This window comes from Copadichromis virginalis, linkage group LG6, assembly GCF_057382275.1.
Source record: "Copadichromis virginalis isolate Kocher_CV1m ecotype Utaka linkage group LG6, C_Virginalis_male_GT1.1, whole genome shotgun sequence".
NCBI classification, from domain to species: Eukaryota; Metazoa; Chordata; class Actinopteri; order Cichliformes; family Cichlidae; genus Copadichromis; species Copadichromis virginalis.
The window spans coordinates 33,944,083-33,956,371 of record NC_140623.1 but is presented as its reverse complement, the minus strand read 5'-3'; the positions used below and the strand labels follow the sequence as shown (position 1 = coordinate 33,956,371).

Sequence of the window (12,289 nt, the reverse complement as noted above, 5' to 3'; positions counted from 1 at the left end):
TTTATTCATTGTTTTCACTGCCAGTTTTAATGATTTGGTTCATTCTCCTTTGTCCCCTTATTCTCTGGGTTAGCATCGCACTTGTTTGCAGAAAAGAGCACTGATCAACCCACAGTACACTCTCTCCACCACCCATCGACAAACACAATTAGCACCCAGCTGGTAAATATATTGGGGAATTTAGCAACTAAGATTTAGCAACCAGATAGAGAATGTTGTATTTAAATTTACCAGATGGCTAGAACTAACTGTAAATTCATGCTAGTGTGTTGTAAATAGGCAACTTTACAATATGGTACCTTTTTTTCTGTTGCTGAAAAGCTAATCCAGGGTTTGAAATGAATGTGAGTGAATTGTTTTATTATTTATATGTACATTTCAGACATGCAGTTTGTGGGGGTAGGTTAATTGATCAATCTAAATTGCCCATAGGTGTGAATGCAGGAGTGAATGTGAGTGCGAATGGTTGTCTGTCCCTGTGTGTTGGCCCTGTGACAGACTGGCGACCTGTCCAGGGTGTACCCCACCTCTCACCCTATGACAGCTGGGATAGGCCCCAGCGCCCCCCACGACCCTGAAAAGGATACGTGGAAGCGAATGGATGGATGGATGGATGTACATTTCACCGCTAACTATTTATTTTAAATTTATGATTGCTTTGATATTCTGTGACACATTGAAATATCCATATAAAAGTATTTCCCTCTGTTTATTCAAAAATATTTCACTCTGTGTATAAGAATTGTAGTGTACAGAACAGCTCATTAAAAAACCACAACAACAACAACAATAAAACTGTTCATTCTAGCCTCTTTCCAACAACTCTCTTTGTGAGTAGACACACATTTGAATTTCCTATAATAGATTGTCCTTTAATTTGCATGCAGATTTACCACAGTTCATAAAGTTGTGCTAGTGTCTAACACGTATAGTGCATGATAGCAGAAGCGCGTACTTCTAAACAAAATCAGCCTTCAGTTTTGTTGCATCTTCATCCAAAATCTAGTTTTTAATAGAGGATGCGATGAAGGTAACGTTCAGAGTCTCTGGCGTCCTCAAGCCTTGTCACCCCCAACCTCCATGATGAAGGTTTGAAGGGATTTTGACTATCTGAGATGTCTTCCTCAGTTGGCAACAGAAATTCTCCTGCACTTGGAGCTTTAGTGGTTTCTTCATCATCAGCACTAAAGTCAGATAATGGCTCCTTAATCCTGGAACAAAGATAAATAACTCTTGGTTAGGCAGTTAAATACACTGTCACAAAGACACATTATAATTTGAGGATCTGAACATTTCATTTGCTGTTTATATTCTAAAATTCTAATTCCTTTGCAGTTGGCCTGATGGTTTGATACTAATGTGTATGGTACTCTAAAGCAGAAATATAGCCACAGACGAGCTACAATGAGAGAACAGCCATAAAGAAAATTTGTAGGTTGCCACATGGAAAAGAAGTTAAATTACAACGTAACAAGTAAAAACGTTATTGACAATTACTTTTACTTTATGGTTGTAGAACAGAATAAAGTTACAATGTCTCTTTATTTCTCCAGAAATAGAAAAAAAGCCTTTCAGCAAGTGAAATGAATATGTCATTTGTGGCATACAAAAAAGTGTCAAAAATAAATTGTCACATTAGACATTTAGCATGAGAAAACAAGCTGAACTATACAGTCAAACAGAGTTTCACAACTTTAGCTCACAGCGTTGTCAAAGAAGTAACACTGAGTAATTCTGTTAATACTGCACCACTCTGTCGCCGACCTTCACCACGCTGTGAGACTTTATTATTACTCTAAGAACTCTTATTTCATCTCAGTGAGGAATGTAGAAACAGATGTATGACTGTGTGTGTGTGTGTGTGTGTGTGACAGAATGCAGGGGAACACACAGTCATGTGAGGTTAAAATGAGTTTGTTAGACACATGACAATTGTTTGCTGCATTTAGGCAGGAGCTTGTGTAACCCAAAGTTTAACTGGTGACAGTATTACTGATACGAGGGGGAAACAATTTTCTACAAATAAAATCTAAAATCATTATCTTCACACATCCTGTCTTTTCTTATTTTGTGTAGGAAAAGACAAAACAGACACAAACCTGAGATATCCCAGTGCTCTGTTCCACTTGTGATCTTTCCGTCCCTCGACTCTGATTCCTGCTTTATTCCTTGCTCGGACTCTCAGTCCTACCAAGGCCTCGGCCAGCCCTGTTTCTTCCCCTTCTTTCTCATCCTTTTCTTCATTTGCTCCTGGCATATCGTCATCTATCCCCTGCCACACCAGCTTCGCCCGATGCTCAGCATTTCTCTCCCCTGACATTCTGAACAGCCTGTGTAGCTGATGCATGTTCAAGCCTGTAAAAATGTTAGAGCATCCAGACTTTCGGCTGCGTCGACTGGAAATGTTCCACTGCATAAGGAGACTTTCCTCACTGGAGCTGGATTCCAGGGAATCTGCCATGTCACACAGTTGGAGAATTTCTGGGTTGTTATATAAGGGCACGAGGATGATGATGTGAACCCAATGTACAGGCACTGCTGAGAGTCTGGAAGATAACGTAAAAGAGAGAGAATTAAAAGGAGAGAGACTAACCTGGTCAAACTAAGGATAAGGATAAGGATAAAGAGATCACGACCACAAGCTTTTATCCAGCAGACAATTTCCATGACTGGAGCCAAAAAAACTATTTACCAACACCATCCTTGTCTGACAAACTCTTATCTCATTACTCATGGGTATTGGGTTAAGTACAGTATGTAGGGAGTTTGTTGGGCACATTACAACTTACACATTGTACAAACTCATGTACTTGCACACATCCATGTGAAAACACTTATGTGGGACTGCAAATAGCAAATTTCTCTTACCAATATATTTTTTCAGTGACTTAACTGGGCCATAAAAAGTCAGATTTTCTAATTGTTTAATTGTATTAAGTAAAACCTGAAAAAGAATAAATCTGAGAAGACGAAAACGACAGAATTTTGTATTTTTTGCTAAATCATGACAACATGTGTTCAAGCCCCCTGTAGGCTTTCAAAAAACATGCATGTGTATCTTTAAAAAAAAAAACATTAACAAAACACCACCTCATGTTTGAAGTGGGTGACTTCAGGTCTTTTTGCTGTTTCAGGAGAAACTGGTATTTTTAAGATTAGGCTAGCTTTTTGCTTTTTTGCTTTTGTTTTGGCTGATGAGAACTGATAAGGAAATTGGAAGTTTCATAGGCTATTCACAGCCTAATAGTTCTATGCGTCACATTGTTGTGACAGCCAGTCTCCATGTCATATCTAAAGCATCAAAAGCCCCAAATCTACATCAAATAATTCTCCATTATCATCTTGACAGTGTATCCCAAATATAACTGTAAACTACAAATGCAATAATAAGGGTGCTTACCTTCAGTCTGAGTGAGACAACTGTATGCACTAGGCCAGTAGACAGACAACCTGATTAATGAACCGGCATCCAAAGTGTAACCTTCACACCGGCTAATGCCCAGCCGACCCACTTCACAGGCGCGCGTCAGTGGCACGCGGTGTCACGAGGAACGTAAAGGAATAATCAAAGAGTAGGCTAATCCATTAGTGACGTTAGTGTTTGTGCGCTCACCTCACAGCAAGAGTCAGCCTGTAGCATTCAAAAAGAAAAACAATAACCAACAGAGCAAACATTAACCCCACCACATGGATTTGTGCTTTTAATCTCGCACAAATCCATGTGGCGAGATTAAAAGCGGGGTTATTTTGTCTTAAAATTCTAAATAGCCGTCTAATTAACCTTACAGGTATCTATGCATGAGAGCTGAACATGAGTGCATTGCTTGAGCATGAGCTTCAGGATCTCCTGAAGAATATTGAATAGATCAAAATGGTCTGAGGCATCATAACTGTCTTATTTGATAAGTTTATTTCAAGCCTCTTTTATGCATTTCTCCCATCAACGAAATTTCAGTGGTACTTCTATCTATACCTTCCTGTTATTAATGAGATTAATAAAGTGAAGTCGTTAATAAAACCCACGCAAAGCAATTTTACCTGTAAAAAAAGTGAGTGCGCCATTATTAACTTATTTTAGACAAGCTGAACTAAAGCTAATACCTCCTACGATTAAAGCCACTGAAATTACTGCCGTTATCCAGTCTCTGTTCAGACGTTCAACATCATTTAATAGCACATACCACGTGACCCATTGTTCCTACCATTCGGCAAGAAGCCTGGTGGAAAGGTAGCAATTAGCAATGGCTGGTTTAGAGGTAATGTAAAGTTTTTTATTCATATACTCTCATACGGCCCTGACTTATATAAACTCATAACGCTCCATCTTTTTATTTATTTATTTATTTTATTTTTTTACCGTGTAGGAGGTTGATTGTAATTTAAATAAAACAGAAGTACATCAAACTGTATATGCTTATAAACACTGATAAAAGGAAGCACTGTGACTGTGGAAGACCCAAACCCTGAATTTAGAGTTTAATGTGATTGTCAACAGGAAAAGGACAGATTTTAAAAGTTAACCATTTACTTAAGATAACGAGCATTTAGTAGATCCAAGATTCTAGCTTAACTTGCTCGAAATACCTTAACTATTTACTTTCAGGATGTCGCTGACGTTAAAAAACAAAGCTCGTTTTCTACAGCAGGTATAGAGCACCTAATTAAGACCAATTAGCAGGCGTGTGAGGAGATAAAAACTCATAAAACGCCTGGTGGTTATTTCTCTTGCGTGTGACCAGCGTTTCCTTTCAAGACCAAACATGCGTGGGCTTTTTGCTGGATTAAAAGCTGGCCGGGTTCTTATACCCGGGTCAGGTATTCAACAAAGAGCAACTTACATCCATGGCAAACCGCCCAAAGATAAAATAGGCGCTGTCGTAAGTAGACGCTAATTCCATGTCTGTTGAATATGTTACAAATTTTGACTGGTGGTAACAGAAGTAACATGTTGTTGTTCTGCAGCAATCTGCCTTTGTCTTGATGGTGATGTCTCTGGCCATCCTAGGGCCTTCTGGTTGGATTCTTTCCCGCCTAGACCATTACAAAACCCGTGACTGATGGAAGACGTCCCAGGAGCAGTCGTTACACCTGTGCTTGCCCTTAAAAGAGCATAATTTCAGATATTTCAGTCGTTGCTGAGATAATAAATTTAGGTTTCTCAGTTGTACTTTGTCCTTTTTTTCTTTTTTACCAACAAAGTGATGCACTTCGCCGTTTGGACCACTAGTTGGCACATAAGCAATTGTTGGCGGAAGTAAAACCTCTCACTTTGCTTATAAACGAGCTCCATCAGTACAAGGGGTCCATTATTGGGGAAATCACGTGCTCATCAGGGGTTTTAATATTAAGTCATTGCACAGCGTTAGTGGGTCGTTAAACGCACCATGAAGCCGCAGCTGTTTGGGACCAAAGAGCGACCGTGCGTAACAAACAAAACCAGCGCGGACGCTGCGCTGTCCTTTCAAGAGGAGCTTGTAGCTGCCATACACGGAGCATTTGAAGTGGCCGTGGAGATCGCGGTTCGCGAGGTGAAAAAGCTTGTGGCAGGTCAGGTGACGAGCGACATCTATGAAGAGATACGACGAGAAAACGAGTCCCTCAAACAAAGGCTGCAGAGAGCCGAAGCTAAGCTGGACTCTGCGCGCAGAGAGGAGAACTGTGGAAGCCCTCTTACTACAAATCAGCTCTTCGGTGCCATAAAATACACCGATCAACCGCCACACCCCAACTGCAGTCAAATAAGCACAAGTGCTGTGGGCAGTGTGCTCAGCCGCACAGAGGTCAGAGGTGACACTACCCCTGCGGGTCACAGCGGAGCGCATCAGCCTCGTGACACCCACGATCTACATTTGAGAAGACCCGACGAGCGCAGATCGCGCGAGGAAGAGAGAATAAATGACGCAGCTTCAGATCCAGAAAATGAGGCGAACGATGGATGCACTAGAGGTACTTGTGAGACTTGTTCTCTTTCATTACTGCCCCAGTAGATCACGATGTGTGCACAGAAACTAACAGCTAAACTGTTAATGCATGGGGATGAACATTTTTCACACGTTTTGTAGACAAGTGTGAAACCAGTGATGCACAGTTGCCAGTTTTAACAACAGAATGTTTTACTAGCAGGATTGCTGAAGTGCAAACAGTCACCTTTTTGCTATTTTAATTTTTTTTTAATTTATTTTAACACAGTTAAGATTGCGGCCAATGCAAAGACTTAAACAATATACCTGTTGGTTTGTGTGTGAATCCACCAAGTGCAAAGATCAAAAATACACAACACATCATCCAAGAATCATTAAAAGGTCTTTAGCTTGTCTTGATGCGCTCATATAACTTACAAGTGTTTCAAAAATAAAAATGGTGACGTATGCCACCCAGGTTATGCATTGATGGGGTTGCAATATCTTGTTCCAAAAAGTGTATATTCAGCATTAATGGTGTCTTCACAGATTTGCAGGTTACCCATGCTTTGTGCACCAATTTGTTGCCACACCAGATGTTTGTGCACAGCAAAATCTCCAGTGCTGATTTTCTAACACTGGGATATTTTCCAGTGTTAGAAAATCAGCACTGCTCAGTGTTAGCCATTGTTAATCTTCAAAACTGACTAGGTTACTTTTAAACATATAACACTGTCAAAAGTGTTAATTTAACACTCAACAGTGTTGTATTTAACACTCAGAGGTGTGGACCCATATAGACACTCTCTAGCGTTAATTTAACACTGGAGATTTTGCTGTGTGGGATTATGATACGAAGGGCACCTCGGTGTGAACCATATATATTTAATTTTGTGTAATATACTGGGATAATTATAATAAGAGCTATGTTGTTATATTTGTAACATATGGTATTATTTCATTTAGTAAGAACAGTAACAAAATAAACTATCTTGGAGCAACTGTGACCACATAATTTCCTCTGGGATTAAAGTATTCTGATTCTGGCTTTTGACCTGTGCCCTGATTACATGCCTGATGGTTTCAGACTAGAGAGAAAAGAGGCTAACGCTGTAATGATTTCCAAACATAAAGTTCTGGATCCTCACATCTGTTTTGAGTTCTGTTTTTAAAGTAACTGTTTTTGGAAACAGTTGCAAAGGTACTGTGCTCAAGCTCCATAGAAGGCTGACTTTAAATTTATTTTATAATGTATGGAAAAATTGTCTTAGTTTTCTAATTTAAAAGAAATCATTAAATGCTTGCATCTCTTTATTTGCAGAGGTAACTGAAGAGATTTCTCGCGTTTGTATGGTGAAGATCGAACGTATGAACCCAGTATGTCCAAACCAAGCAGCTCAAGATGGCATCTCACCACCACTTCCCAGCGTTCTTGGCAAATCCACTCGAGAGCTGGTTACTCAGGTTACTGTAAAGCAGGAGAAGCCAGAAGAGGAAACGCATGGTTCCTCTTGCTGTTTGGATTCCTTTAAAGTGGAGGATTTTAGCCTGGAGAGTATATCTGGAGTCCAGTCCAAAATGTTGGAGTGGAAACCAGAAGTGCAGGATATTCAGAGCCAAGATTCAAACTCTCAGCTGTCCAGCGATGGGCTCGATCAGGGTAAGAGCGAAAACTGCCACAAAGTATTCCCTCTGTTACAACAAATAAGGTTGAAATTAAGATCAGATTTGCAATATCTAACAATGACATACTCACCTAAAGTGGAAAAGTCTTTGAAACTGCATTTACCTCATGGGAGGGTAAAATGTTTGAGATTCAAGAGGGCTTAAAAAAACCCAGGCCTGTAAACACAGTTAACACATTGCAGAGCCTTCTCTCATGAATTGTTTAGTTTTACAAATGTACTGCACTGACATTTCCAATATTCAGATTTAGAAATGTGGAATCAACAAGAGTAAATAGACATTTTTCCTTGTGATCAAGTTGCTGAAAGATCATCCAGGGAAATTTTTGTCATTTTTGGAGCTGCAGGCCAGTCACATTTGCAGCTAGATTTGATCATTATGGGAAATTATTGTCTGTTTCCGAAATTACTATTAAAACTGGTAGATGGACTATATGCCAACTCACCATGTGCTATTTCACTGGGTGCAAAATGATTAGCTGTTCATTTTACTTAGCATTAACAAGCATTAAAGTTGTGCTTAAATTATATGTGTAAGTCCACTTACGATGTAATTAAAATAGTTTAATCTCTAATGAAGCAATTGTAATGCAAATTAGATGGTAAATGGTAAATGGCCTGTATTTATATAGCGCTTTACTAGTCCCTAAAGCGCTTTACATATCCAGTCATCCACCCATTCACACACAGGTGATGGCAAGCTACATTGTAGCCACAGCCACCCTGGGGCGCACTGACAGAGGCGAGGCTGCCGGACACTGGCACCACCGGGCCCTCTGACCACCACCAGTAGGTAACGGGTGAAGTGTCTTGCCCAAGGACACAACGACCAAGACTGTCCAAGCCGGGGCTCGAACCGATTACAAGGCGAACTCCCAACTCTTGAGCCACGATCGCCCCTAAGGTTAATTAATGTGGTATGTTTGAGCCATAGATGCAATTATGCCATCACTGAGCCAATCTATAGTATTTCTGAGTACTTGTGTACACATATTTTGTTAAATCCACAGCATAGAAAAATGTTGTTAAAGGTCTTTGACAGTAAATATCTTACATTGCTATTGTCTTTTCTGTTTATTCATTTGAATAGGCTGTGAATAACTAAAATACAGACAGACTTGCTGAGGATTTGGTAGAGCTGTGTGATCACACCTCTCTATGTTAGTATCCAGCAGACAAACACAACTATATCTCTGTGCAAGAGACTGGATCAAGGTGACAAGGAAAAGTTGGTTTAAGCTCTAAACAAATGGCAGGTGCAGAGAGCATGACTTGTAGTGTGAGTTTGGGACCTGTAGTGTCCTGGCTACTTCCAGATAGTGGAAAACATATAAGACTCTTTTCTTCCCACCGCCACAAAAAGGAATGCTAAGGGGATTGAACCAAGTTGGTCCTAAATTCTGAGGGATTGTTGTGAGATTTAGCATTTGGAACTCTTAGGTGATGAAGGGAGCAGACATTCACCTGATGGAAATAAACCAGAACATGCTTGTCTAATGGTATAACATGTAGAAGAGGCAGGAACTCTTAGTGCTGCTTCAGAGTCCTGTGCTGCTTGCAGCTTGCCCCGAGTCTGACAAGCATCTACAGGAGTAAGCAGTGCTCAAGCCATGCCAGCACAACAGGAGCATCACTGGCAGCTGCTAGAGATGACAGCAGATCAGACGCAACAGAGGGAGATGACTTCTAGTCACCTCCCACATCCCATCATGTCAAAGCAATCAGTGAAGAGAAAGACCTACCAGCATTCTTTCTGACACCTCAGATCATCGCACCAGCAGGACAAGCAGTACTTTCTGTGCCAGCAGTTAACTTCACCAGCCCACAGTCCATTCTGACTGCCACCATAGTGGAAGCTGGACAAGCTCCAAGGAAGCTGTATAGGGAATTGTGAAAGTGAGAACAAATGTTTGGCCAGTTCTGCCCTTCTGGGACTGAGCACAGCCAACACGATGACAGAATACGGGCTTAGTGAAAGATTATTTTTTTTATAATTTTATCTCCTGAGTTTGTATAATTAAATTAGACATCATAGTCATACAAGAACAACAGCAGTTTCCTGTTTGTGTTCAGGTAGATAGAAATACTTTCATGACCCAGAGTAGTTTTTGTTTTTCGGTTGGCATTGTTACTTTACATTACAAAGATTCTGGGTTTGAAATTTTTGGGATGTTTTTAGTGTTCTGGCACCGATACAGCAGTTTCTTCACGTGGTTCAAATACATACATGTTCAGTTAACTAGCGATGCTGGATTGAGTTTATCTGTGCATGTGAGATAAACAAAAAGTTGGCGGTGCAGGGAAATGAATGGGTTTATTGGCTTGCAATGTAAAATGATCTAAGTTGCTAGTGGGACAAAAGTTCTATATAAGTAACAGACAATTTCTCATTATCAATAATATTGATTGGTTGTACACCCAGTATGCAATAGAAAATTTGCCTCATACCCATGTGCCAGTCAAACAGCACAACATTTATGCTTTCCTACTGTCTAGTGATGCAAAATTTTAACATCTGGACTTCCAGTCAGGCGGCTAAATGTCAGATTATTCCTCAGATTATTCTAAAGGATTCAAAAAATGTTTGCTCTATATAAAAACAATGGTCAATCTACTGACTTAAAACACTTATTTGTTTACATGTATTATGTATGTACTACATGAATTCTGATCTTTAAGGCTAATGAAGTTTGTGTAATTGAAAAATATATTTTTTAAATAATTATTCTACAGTGTAATTAACTCTGCATGTTATGTCTTTCAGCAGCTCATCCTTCAAACCCAGCCTCCACCCTTCAACCGCCCACAGATCTTCCATCCCTCCCTGCAGAGTTCTCCAGTATCTTCCAGCTGTCCGAACCAGCTCCTGTGTCAGAGGCCGCTCCACAGGTTTACCCAGTCAATGTTCGAACCAGTCATAAACTCAACCACCCCGTAGCTACCCTCTATGCCTGTAAGTCCTGTGGTCAGACTTTCCATCTGCCCAGCTTGTTGCGCCGACACACTGGCCAGTGCCAGCTAAGGTTCCAGCAACGCTGTCAGCAACCTGTGGCAGGAAGCAAGAGGGCCAGATTGCAGCTTTACCCACCGGGTTGCAGCCCCTTCCGCTGCACAGTGTGCAACCGAGAGTTCAATCGCATGGAGAATCTCAAGACCCACCTTCGAATCCACACAGGAGAGAGGCCATATACCTGCTCAGTCTGCTCAAAGTGTTTCCGTCATTCTGGTGCTTTAACCAGGCACTTCCGCATCCACACTGGAGAGAAGCCTTACATCTGTGGACAGTGTGGAAAGTCTTTTAGAAACTGTGGTGGGCTCAAATTCCACCAGCGCTCTCATAGCAAGCAGCTACAGTAGTGTGGTTCTTGAGATTGGAATTTTGTTATGCAATATGCATAAAAGTTGATTTTATGCAAGGCTTAATATGTTTAAATTTTATTTTTATGTTAGCAGCCACCTATCAGTCCTGCCTCTGCTGAGTAAAATGTCAAAGAAAGACGTTTAATATTTTCCCATGCACACGTGATATACAGGCACAGCACGCTCAGAAGAGTCATGTCTAAAAACAAGCAACATTCACAATACAGGACGCAAATATTTACGTTTCTGAGGTGCGCCATGCTCAGTGGCCATAATCAGTCCCTACTGTATATTGATATAACCCGAAATGACTCACCAGTATGAGGTCTCTCTGTGCAATCCACTTTTTTTTTTTTTTTTTTTTAAGACCAGGTTTTCCCTTTGAGACTGTGTTGTTTCAAAAGAAATCTTACAAAGCAGTATCTCAAGTTATAGATACTGCAACGAGCATCTTAGGTCACCTGTCAAAAACTAAAACTATCTAACTCTCAGACAAATTTAAATACTTTTATGATTACATGGTGAAAAGAAAATAAGCTCCAGGAACTGTAGCTCAGTGATCACTGAGGTCAACATTTAAATGCATACGGTATATGTCAGGTCAGTAGTAAGTGCTGAAAACTAAATGTGTGTGGAGCCTTTCAGTGTAATTCCAAGTGCCATTTTAATTATGTTCGTGGTATTGAAGAAACTACTGGTTGAGCCAGTATGTGTTTATGCCAATCCCGTTTTTATAATTGTCTGTGACTCACATATGTACTACTGTATGTCTCTTATTTCGACTACACTATGTAAAATAATGTATATGGACTAATAAAAGTAGTATTTAAAAGTAGAAAGTCACAAAGTGGATCTTTTTTTTTTTTTTTTTTTTTTTTTTTTTTTTGTTTAATCAGTCACCTGATCTTAACCCAGTAGAGGAGTTTTTCAGTTAACAACGGGGAACTGTACGAAAACAATTTCCTAAACAATGAATGAATTAAAGTTGAAACTTGTTATTTATTTATCATCTTTTTTTTTTTTTTTTTAAGCTAAGGTAACTAATGTTTAAGGTTAACAAAAGAAATAATGTGTCATTCAAGTCTCTCCCAGACTAAACTAGCAGCATTCAGTTATTCACCGGTTAGGTCGCCGGTTCGATCCCTGGGCTCTCTGTCCTGGTCGTTGTGTCCCTGGGCAAGACACTTTACCCTACTTGCCTACTGGTGTTGGCCAGAGGGGCCGATGGCGAGATATGGCAGCCTCGCTTCTGTCAGTCTGCCCCAGGGCAGCTGTGGCTACAACTGTAGCTGCCTCCACCAGTGTATGAATGTGAGAGTGAATGAATAGTGGTATTGTAAAGCG

The 12,289-nt window shown here is 40.3% G+C and overlaps 2 protein-coding genes across 4 annotated transcripts; one reads left to right on the top strand and one right to left on the bottom strand.

Annotated features, from left to right (window-relative positions):
- Positions 1–753: 753 nt before the first annotated feature.
- avpi1 (arginine vasopressin induced 1) lies at positions 754–3,625 on the bottom strand. Of its 2 annotated transcripts, XM_085460938.1 has the most exons (3): positions 3,401–3,625; positions 2,100–2,546; positions 754–1,211 (listed from the first exon to the last, which is right to left on the bottom strand). In XM_085460938.1, exons 2-3 carry the CDS (start codon positions 2,459–2,461, stop codon positions 1,010–1,012), a joined length of 564 nt encoding a protein of 187 aa, XP_085317064.1. In that variant the 5' UTR covers positions 2,462–2,546; positions 3,401–3,625; the 3' UTR covers positions 754–1,009. The 2 variants fall into 2 exon arrangements, with proteins under 2 accessions (XP_085317064.1, XP_085317065.1); XM_085460939.1 differs by lacking the exon at positions 3,401–3,625 and having other exon boundaries at positions 2,100–2,905.
- Positions 3,626–5,235: 1,610 nt separating this feature from the next.
- On the top strand, positions 5,236–11,801 carry LOC146708245 (uncharacterized). Of its 2 annotated transcripts, none has more exons than XM_085460027.1 (3): positions 5,236–5,946; positions 7,222–7,560; positions 10,353–11,801. In XM_085460027.1, exons 1-3 carry the CDS (start codon positions 5,385–5,387, stop codon positions 10,940–10,942), a joined length of 1,491 nt encoding a protein of 496 aa, XP_085316153.1. In that variant the 5' UTR covers positions 5,236–5,384; the 3' UTR covers positions 10,943–11,801. The 2 variants fall into 2 exon arrangements, with proteins under 2 accessions (XP_085316153.1, XP_085316152.1); XM_085460026.1 differs by having other exon boundaries at positions 10,350–11,801.
- The last annotated feature ends 488 nt before the right edge of the window (positions 11,802–12,289 follow it).

Bases quoted from the DNA above. Each gene is read 5' to 3' on its own strand.
- avpi1 (XM_085460938.1), bottom strand. From the start codon at position 2,461: ATGGCAGATTCCCTGGAATCCAGCTCCAGTGAGGAAAGTCTCCTTATG. The intron at 1,212-2,099 runs GTTTGTGTCTGT...TCTTTGTTCCAG, and splicing joins AGAGCACTGGGATATCTCAG to GATTAAGGAGCCATTATCTG.
- LOC146708245 (XM_085460026.1), top strand. From the start codon at position 5,385: ATGAAGCCGCAGCTGTTTGGGACCAAAGAGCGACCGTGCGTAACAAAC. The intron at 5,947-7,221 runs GTACTTGTGAGA...CTTTATTTGCAG, and splicing joins GAACGATGGATGCACTAGAG to AGGTAACTGAAGAGATTTCT. The intron at 7,561-10,349 runs GTAAGAGCGAAA...TATGTCTTTCAG, and splicing joins CAGCGATGGGCTCGATCAGG to CAGCTCATCCTTCAAACCCA.